Source organism: Notolabrus celidotus, unplaced genomic scaffold (genome assembly GCF_009762535.1).
Source record: "Notolabrus celidotus isolate fNotCel1 unplaced genomic scaffold, fNotCel1.pri scaffold_208_arrow_ctg1, whole genome shotgun sequence".
Classification (NCBI taxonomy): domain Eukaryota; kingdom Metazoa; phylum Chordata; class Actinopteri; order Labriformes; family Labridae; genus Notolabrus; species Notolabrus celidotus.
Genome location: NW_023260062.1, coordinates 37039 through 46733, shown reverse-complemented (window position 1 = coordinate 46733; position 9695 = coordinate 37039). Strand labels below are relative to the sequence as shown.

Sequence of the window (9695 nt, the reverse complement as noted above, 5' to 3'; positions counted from 1 at the left end):
TCCCCGCTGATAGAACCGTGTTCTGGTGGAGGAGCTGGTGAGGGTTAATCATGAGGAAGGCACGGCCAAGTTATGAACATTTCACAGTGTCCAAACTTTTTGGGAATCTGTGTTGTATTATTATTGGAGGAGGCAGAGATGGGTTGTTTGTCTTTGTATGAAGTGAAGCCAGTCTCTGTGCTAAGCTAGCTGCTAGGTGCTAACACTGGGTGTTGGTTGCAGCTTGAGGTGAAAAATTTGTAAGTTACAAACATGAGAGTCATCAATTTCCTCATCCAAACCAGACAAAAAGCAGTCCCTCCAGGATTTTGCAGGTTTTTTGTGATTGTTGCGTCCCAAAAAGCCTGATTTTGCGACAGCTTTTTGAAAAAATTGCGGTGAAGTTGCTTTTTTGCCCTCAATAACATCTCAGGGGCAAGTAAATACATTAAATTACAGTTGTTTTTAGAAAACATTCTTGATGTGACCACTGTGACTGTATTTTGATTCTCTTGATTCACAGTAAAATGCCATGAAAGGACTGTATTGCATATTTACAACGGTCCTTGAATGCACCTGCAGTGACAGGTGCACTGGACAGTCAGTCAGTTCACGGCACTCTGAAATGCATCTGCATCTTTGATGATGAGGAGTTGATCCAAACTTACTGAATGTGTCTGATGTTTCACCAAACTGGATTACATCAACAACGTCAAACATCAAATATTAAACAGACGTCCCCCCCGGTTGTGTCTTTGTCACTAACGCACACCGGGGGGTAAAAATCATCACTGAAGATGAGACAGATGCATGGAGGTGAGGAGAGCTGGTTCATAAATCACACCTGCTGCAGGTAGAGACTAAGCTAACACTGAGCCCCTCAGATACTAACTCAGGCTGTCACAGGAAGTCATCACGCCATCTTTAAAGACGCACAGCACAGGGGGAAACATGGATTCTGAATGTCCGATACTAAAGTCTTTGTCTCGTCAACAAAATCAAAACGTATGATCTGTAGCTTATTAATACTAAAAGATTCCTGGAGGGACTGAAAAAGGTAGTTTACCTTATTACTCAAAATGTTGAGCCACTAAATCAAAAATCAGTCACCTGTAATGTATTATCAGAGACCATAATGCTAAAATCACTCCTGTAGTTCCCCAGTTAGTGTTTGATCCCAGGGTGTCGTCCCCACCTGTGGACGTCCTGACCAGTAGCAATCAGCGCTGACAGTCAGCTCATTGCAGCAGCATCTCTCCAAGTGTAGCTTCATGAGGACAGCTGTAGTCAAACCACAGTGACTTCATGTCTAAAAGCCACTCTTCTCCAGTCATCATGCAGAAACGGGATCTTGGGTGAAAGCTGCTCGTCACCTTGAGGTCTGCAGTAGTGGTCCAGGAAAGTACAGGTACCTCCAGATGGCGTAATAGTGAATGCATGCTCCTGCTGCGACAAAAAGGTGCCAGATAGCGTGGGCGAAAGGGACAAGACCATCGCTCTTAAAGAAAACCACACCCACCACATAGAAGACTCCTCCCACTGCCAGTTCACACACACCTGCTCGCTCCACCTGGAACATTTAGTGAGAACATACAGCTCCAATGAGTAAGGTCCTAATTATGTCTGTTAAAATGTAATGAGATACCAGAACAAATTCTTCAACTGCGACTTCATCTGACAAAAAACATGATTCAGCTTTGACCCCGTGTACAATAAGTTTGTGAGGAGGTCAAAAAAAGCTCTGCACTGTAAATACACACAAGTCGGTACAGCACTCAGATAAACAAAACCAGGAGTTTGTTCTTAAAGGTGACATGTTCTGCTCTTTTTCATCAAACTATATTGGTCTAAGAGGTCCCCAAAACATGTCTTTAAAGTTTATTGTTCATAAAAACACTTTGAAATCAGATTCTGGTCTGCCTGTAAACCCCTCTTTTTCAGCCCTGCTCAGAACAGGCTGTTTTCTGTGTCTGTGCCTTTAAATGAGAATGAGCTCTCTGACCACGCCCCCTCAGGAAGTGGGTGTGGCCTCGGCTGTCCAGCACGTTGATCTAATGATTACATGTTGGCTGCTCACAGACCCGCGTTACTTCAACCCTCTGAATCTGATCCAGAATCTGATCCTTACAGAGAGGCGCCTGCAGCAGGACCTTTCTGAACCATTGGTCACAGATTTAGTGTTTCTTGTTGTTTTATTTGTCAGTATGTAGATGTGTGTCTTGGTACACAGCTACCAACATGTAGCTATGTGGCTATGCTAACTAGCGCTAGCACTTTTCCATGATAAATAAAAATCATCCACTAGATCTTCAAATCTGCAGACGTGGGGAGTAAAACCGACCTTTGTGTTTATTAAGACAGCCTACAACTAGCATGCCTCCCTCCTAAGCTCCTTGTTACCACACATGTGTGCAGGGAATGAAAAACGGAGGAGGGGTTGAGTTGTATTTTATACAGTCTATGGGCTGAACAAGCTCCGAGCTCTGACTTCCTGTTACAGACCGGATGGCGTTGTGACGTATGAAAAACACTGAAAACTGAAACGGCTGGTTTCAGCACACATTTACAGAAAGGTGGAGAAATCAGAACAGGGGCAGAATGGATTCTTTTCATTTTCAGGGGGTTTGTAGACAGGGACACATATTTCAGGTAGAGAACCATTAAAAAGTTGATTTTGCATGATATGTCACCTTTAAAGACTAGCCGTGTCCCAAACAATCACAGGAAGCCTGGTTCAAAGGACGCCCTCTCTAGTTTCTCCAAAGCACAAACACAAGACTTAAACAGGTGTGGTTTTCACTCACCATAGACAGGATGACCAAAGCAGGAACAGCCCCCATGGCCACATATCCCAACAACTCCACCAGCTTGTACCTGCAGGTAAAAAAACAACTTGATGTCATTGTTTCTGCCCCAAAACAAGCAGCAGAGTGTGCTGTGAACACCCGAGAAGTCTGGATCCAGACTCCTCCAGACACAGAAGGAAAGACTTTGTACCTCTCGTGGAAAAAGAAGACATACATGGATCCAACACACGCCATGACCCAGATCAGCCAACGCATGTGGCAGGCCCAGGGGCCGAGCTCCCTCAGCATCAACCTGAGAAAACACATCAGCACATTCACTTTAGGGTGTGTTAGCTATGTGTTCTCCAGCAGCCTGCGTATCTCACTGTCACAAAACCCACCAGGGAGAGTAGGAGGCAGCTATAAAGAAGTAGATGGCCATTCTGTCACACATGTGGAAACGCTGCTCTACGGTCCTACACAGAAACAAGGACAGATAACAGTTAGTTACTCATCTTTTATTATCGTTCATCACAAACTCAAGGACAAAACATGCAAAGAGTTCCAGCTGCCATCTTACTTTGTGACCCTCTCAGGACAGGAAGCTAACATGCTCTTATCATGTGAAAACAACACCAATGTTTGTCTATTAGCTAAGACAGCTCATATTACCACATGCTTGCAAGCTAACCAGCTAATATATTCCTTAGCGCTATAAGGTACAGTACATGTACGTGTGCTCATGTGTCGTCTTGTTCAACAACAGTTAATAATAAGAACTGATATTTATATAGCGCCTTTCAAGAAACCCAAGGTGGCTTCACAGGGTCAGGTAGGGGGTCTGGGGGGTAGGTGGGGAAAGGCCTTGAGGAAAAGGTGCGTTTTGATTGCTTCTTTAAAACTGTCCAGGGTCGGGGCGCTGCGGATGTCAGGAGTTCCACAGAGTAGGGGCTGCCACACTGAATAATCTGTCCCAGAAGGTCCGCAGCTTGGCCCTGGGATGGAGAGGAGACCCAGGTCTGAAGACCTTAGGGTCCAGGATGGAGTGTGTTGGTGGAGGAGGTCAGCCAGGTATTGGACGGGCGAGGGCATGCAGGGATTTGTAGGTGAGGAGGAGGAGCTTATAGGTGATGCTGTATTTAACAGTGAGCCAGTGGAGGTGCATGAGAGTGGGGATGATGTGCTCCCAGGGTTTGGTGTGCATGAGAACCCTGGCAGCAGAGTTCTGCACGTATTGGAGCCGGTCCAAGGCATTGCTGGGTAACCCGAACAGGACTCCATTGCAGTAATTCAGCCGGGAGGTAATGAAAGCGTGGATGAGGATCTGGGCAACTGAATCAGAGAGAGATGGACGCAGACGGGAGATGTTCTTGAGGTGATAGAAGGCAGACTTTGTGACTGATTTGATGTGTGACCGGAGGAGAGGGTGGAGTCAAGAATGACACCCAGGTTGCGGTCTTCAGGAGATGGGGAGATGGAACAGCCATCCACATGGAGGAGGAGATCTCCAACCTTCCTGAGCAGTGGCTTGGTGGCCACAACCATGAGCTCTGTATTTTTACTGTTGAGGTTGAGGAGTTTAGATGTCATCCAGGTTTTTATGGCGTGAAGGCAGTTGACCAGAGACTGAGGGGGAAGCTGGGTGGAGGGTGAGGTGCTGAGACAGAGCTGAGTATCATCAGCGTAACAGTGGAAATTGAGACCGAAGTGCAGAATGATCTGACCGGGTGGGAGCATGTAGATGGTGAAGAGTAGGGGACCGAGCACAGAGCCGTGGGGAACACCTTGGTTGACAGGGGCCTGATAGAACGACTGAAGAGACGCAACGACTCGGGTTAGAGATGTGAAAGAAACATTGAGGGGAAGGAAATCAACTTTAACAGATATCTGTGCAGGATGGACGGAGGAGAGTTCACACAGTCAGTCCAGGTTCACACAGTCAGACAAAGCCCACACACAAACAGAAAAACACACACACACACACACGGACCGGAGGTGGCTGATTTTCCAGGCAGCGGTGTGAAAGAGAGTTGAGGTGACAAACAGGCCAGTGAGACCACTCCCATAGAGCCAGGCAGCCACACACTGCCATTGGTCCACAGACAGGAAGTGGAGTACAGACCCGCCAACCAGACTGGGGAGGATCCATAACTAGAGGAATCAGAAAGACAGCATGTTTGTTTTGTGCAGTAAAACCACTTTTTACAAAGAACTGTCCTTCAAATATCAAAAATGATTATTTCAAAACCAAATATTTGAAACACTGAATAATTTAAATATCTGCTTTAATAAAGTTATATGAAACCAGGAATTTAACACGAATCATTAAGAGGTTGCTCTGAAGTCATGACTGCCACGCTTTCCTTCATCTCTGTTTCATTCTCTCTGTGTCGCTCTGTCAGAGGCAGCAGTACTCAGGGATTACGGCAGATTAGAGGAAGCTACAGGCACAGATTATATTCCCTGCCTCCACTGCACGGCCAAAAATCATCCCCACTTGCCCTCCCTCCTCTAAAAGATTGACCTGCTTTTACTTTGAAAGGGTGTCTCTCTTTGTTTCCTGTTCAAGTTACTCACCCCATGAGTGGCACAGTTTGCTGCATGTTCATATTCAGTGGGCTGATACCTCTTACTGGACGGGACCCTCGAGTTCATGAACCTAAGAGGGAGAAAGAGAGGGATAGAGAGAGAGAGAGGGAGAGAGAGACAGAGAGACACACACACAGAGAGAGAGAGAGAGAGAGAGAGAGGGAGAGAATTAATAAAATATAGTAATAGAGATACAAATTTAAGGAGCTCATGATTCATTTTATTGCATGTGTGTGCGTGCGAGTGTGTGTGCGTGCGAGTGTGTGTGTGTTTGTGTGCATGTGTGTGTGCGTGCAAGTGTGTGTGTGTGTTTGTGTGCGTGTGTGTGTGCGTTTGTGTAGGCTATGTAATCAGCAGTAAATCTCTCAATCCCAGCTTACAGGGGAAAACACATCTGGAAATGTTACGAAACCACATTTTATACGTCAACATGCGCACACACACACACACACACACACTCAGAAAGTCAAACACACACACACACACACACACACATTTATTCGCCTGTGTGCTCCCCATGCAGGGGCCACAGGTGTGTCTATTCCAGTCAGCTGTGTTATTTGATTACAGACAGGCCAACAGGTCATCATAACACACTCCTTATTTAACACACACACACACACATAAGTATACACACACAGACACACACACACACACACACACACACACACAACACATCCTATGGCTGTTTGTTGTCTCTTGGTTCTGCACCATAATGAGAGCATTCAGGAGTGAAGGAGAAGAAGAAGCAGACAAACAGCCACTGAACAAAAGTCATTCAGGAACAGATTCCACTGTTCAGGTGAAATCAACATGACGACCTGCGTCCTGTTGAAACCTCTTAAAGCTTTAAAAACATCAAAACTCAGAAGAGCGCCCGCAGGTCAATAATCTTGAGCTGAAGGAGGTCTGATTAAACTCAAGAGTCTCACAGTCAGTTCAGTTATAACAGAACTCTTCTGATGACATGAGCTGCAGGGTCAAGGTGGAGAACAAAGCAGGAAATCTTAGAGAGAATTCACCACAACCGAGAGGGAGGTGATGCCTGCATGATGTGACCAGTGCAAACCTGCAAGAGCGACATAAACAGGACGAATTAAAGTTGAAGAAGAAGAAGAAGAATTTTCAAGTCTGGAGTCGGTAACAGAAAAGAGATGTTTGAACATATGTGAGCGAGTATACGCCGGTGAATCTTGTAACTTCCAGTAATTACAGAGGAGATAAATATCTCACAGGTGACTGTTCATGTTAAAATTATTAAACGCCATATATGTTACGGCTTGAGCAAAGGACCAGGACCCAAATGCAGAGTACAGGGAAAAAAATATTTATTAAAGGTGACATATCACGCTTTTTTCATCAACATATATTGGTCTAAGAGGTCCCCAAAACATGTCTTTAAAGTTTATGCTCAAAAAAACACTTTGAAATCAGATTTTGGTCTGCCTGAAAAACCCTCTTCTTCATTCCTCATCAGAACACTCTGTTTTCCCTCTGACCACGCCCCCTCAGGAAGTGGACGTGCCTCGGCTCTCCAGCACGTTGATCTAATGTTTACATGTTGGCTGAATACACACGGCTGCTCAGAGACCACGTTACTTCAACCCTCTGAATCTGATCCAGAATCTGATCCTGATGGAGAGGCGCCTGCAGCAGGACCTTTCTGAACCATTGGTCACAGATTTAGTGTTTCTTGTTGTTTTATTTATCAGTATGTCCACGTGTGTCTTGGTACACAGCTACGAACATGTAGCTATGTGGCTATGCTAACTAGCGCTAGCACTTATCCATGATAAATAAAAATCATCCACTAGATCTTCAAATCTGCAGACGTGGGGAGTAAAACCGACCTCTGCCAGAAAGGCAGCAGGACCTTTTCTGAAGGATTGAGAATTTAGAATTTAGAAGTTGAGAATGTATTTAGCAAGGGTGAAAGAATCTCCCTGCAGAAGCTGAGAGTCCACCAGAAGAGCCTGTGATATCTGCACTTCACGTGTCTCGCTCAGGTTTTTGAGTGAGAGGGATCCTGAGGAGAAGATTTAGCGATTCCAGTTGATGCAGAGAACCAGAGAACCAGAACCAGATACCCAGTGAAACATCTGGATGAACCTTACCTGTGGTAGGATTGTGCCAGTCGTTTTTATTGGTACACATAAATTCAAGAGTGCACTCCACCGATTTTGACTTGACTGACTTTAGCAGAGTACAGTCATGGCCAAAAGTTTTGAGAATGACACAACTATTAATTTTCACAAAGTCTGCTGTTTCAGTTTTTATAATGGCAATTTGCATATACTCCAGAATGTTATGAGGAGTGATCAGCTCAACTGCAATTAATTGCAAAGTCCCTCTTTGCCTTGAAAATGAACTTTATCACCAAAAACACATTTCCACTGCATTTCAGCCCTGCCACAAAAGGACCAGCTAACATCATTTCAATGACACACAGGTGTCACACACATTAACACAGGTGTGGGTGTTGATGACGAGGCTGGCGATCAATCTGTCATGATTGAGTGACTGGACACTTTAAAAGGAAGATGGTGCATGACACCATTGTTCCTCATCTGTTAGCCATGGTTACCTGCAAGGAAACACGTGCAGCCATCATTGCATTGCACAAAAAGGGCCTAACAGGGAAGTTTATAGCAGCGAGTAAGATTGCACCTCAGTCAACCGTCTATCCAATTATCAAGAACTTCAAGGAGAGAGGTTCAATTGTTGCCAAACAGGCTCCAGGGTGCCCAAGAAAGTCCAGCAGGCGCCAGGACCGTCTCCTGAAGGTGTTACAGCTGCGGGATTGGGCCACCACCAGTGCAGAGCTTGTTCAGGAATGGCAGCAGGCAGGTGTGAGTGCATCTGCACGCACAGTGAGGCGAAGACTTTTGGAGGAAGGCCTGGTGTCAAGGAGGGCAGCAAAGAAGCCACTTCTCTCCAGTAAAAACATCAGGGACAGACTGATATTCTGCAGAAGGTACAGGGACTGGACTGCTGAGGACTGGGGTAAAGTCATTTTCTCTGATGAATCCCCTTTCCGATTGTTTGGGGCATCTGGAGGAAGGCTTGTCCGGAGAAGACGAGGTGAGCGCTACCATCAGTCCCGTCTCTTGCCAACAGTGAAGCATCCTGAGACCATTCATGTGTGGGGTTGCTTTTCGGTCAAGGGAGTGGGCTCTCTCACAATCTTGCCTAAAAACACAGCCATGAATAAAGAATGGTACCAGAACGTCCTCCGAGAGCAACTTCTCCCAACCATCCAAGGGCAGTTTGGTGATGAAGAATGCCTTTTCCAGCATGATGGAGCACCTTGCCATAAAGCAAAAGTCAGAACAAAATGGCTCGGGGAACAAAACATTAAGATTTTGGGCCCTTGGCCAGGAAACTCCCCAGATCTTAATCCCATTGAGAACTTGTGGTCAATCCTCAAGAGGCGGGTGGACAATCAAAAACCCACAAATTCTGACAAACTCCAAGCATTGATTATGCAAGAATGGACTGCCATCAGTCAGGATTTGGTCCAGAAGTTTCATTCTCAATAAAAGCTTTTGATACTTATGAAATGCTTCTAATTGTATTTCATTATACCATAGAAACATCGGACAAAAACACCTAAAAACCCTGAAGCAGCAGACTTTGTGAAAATGTAATATTTGTGTCATTCTCAAAACTTTTGGCCATGACTGTAGACCTCTGTCTGACTAGAACTCATAAACAGTTCATCCTGACTCTGAATTCCTGTGGAGCAAACCTATAAGGGCAATTTATTTTCTCTTGGATTTAAAGGGCCCAGTTTATTATTTTCATGCAAATGTAAATGGGAATGTTAAGTGCTTGGTTAGGTCAGTAAACAGAACTATTGTTACAAACTTACTTGTGTGTGTGTCAATGGTTAATATACTGATAACATAGCTCCTTACGGACCTAGAGAGACGTGCATCCAAGAGTGGGTTACACAGGCAGTTTGGAAAACAGCCTGCATCTCTCCCTCTTTCATCCCTCTGCTGCTGTAGTTGTGAGCGACAGAGACAGAGAAGTAGCGCCCTCTACTGTTGAGAATGAGTTACTGGCTTTCAAAAGTTCACACCATGAATATGAGACAGGCTGTTTTAAACTGTCTTACATTCAGGTGGGTATCCTGATAGTTCCCCTTTAAAGGTGACATATCATGCAAAATGGACTTTTTAATGGTTCTCTACCTGAAATATGTGTCCCTGTCTACAAACCCCCTGAGAATGAAAAAAATCCATTCTGCCCCTGTTCTGATTTCTCCACCTTTCTGTAAATGTGTGTGAAACGAGCCGTTTCAGACTTCCGTGTTTTTGTTATGTAACAACAATATCC

The 9695-nt window shown here is 45.1% G+C and overlaps 1 protein-coding gene across 1 annotated transcript in view; it reads right to left on the bottom strand.

Moving 5' to 3' along the window:
- Nucleotides 1-854: 854 nt before the first annotated feature.
- The window catches only part of LOC117809032 (monocyte to macrophage differentiation factor 2-like), a 15043-nt gene continuing 6202 nt past the window's right edge, over nt 855-9695 (bottom strand). The window contains exons 2-7 of the mRNA XM_034678705.1: nt 5343-5424; nt 4756-4916; nt 3167-3241; nt 2977-3078; nt 2784-2853; nt 855-1549 (exon numbers count right to left, since the gene is read on the bottom strand). Coding sequence (XP_034534596.1) covers nt 1349-1549; nt 2784-2853; nt 2977-3078; nt 3167-3241; nt 4756-4916; nt 5343-5424 — 691 coding nt within the window. The 3' untranslated portion in view covers nt 855-1348. The remainder of the gene's footprint in view (nt 1550-2783; nt 2854-2976; nt 3079-3166; nt 3242-4755; nt 4917-5342; nt 5425-9695) is intronic.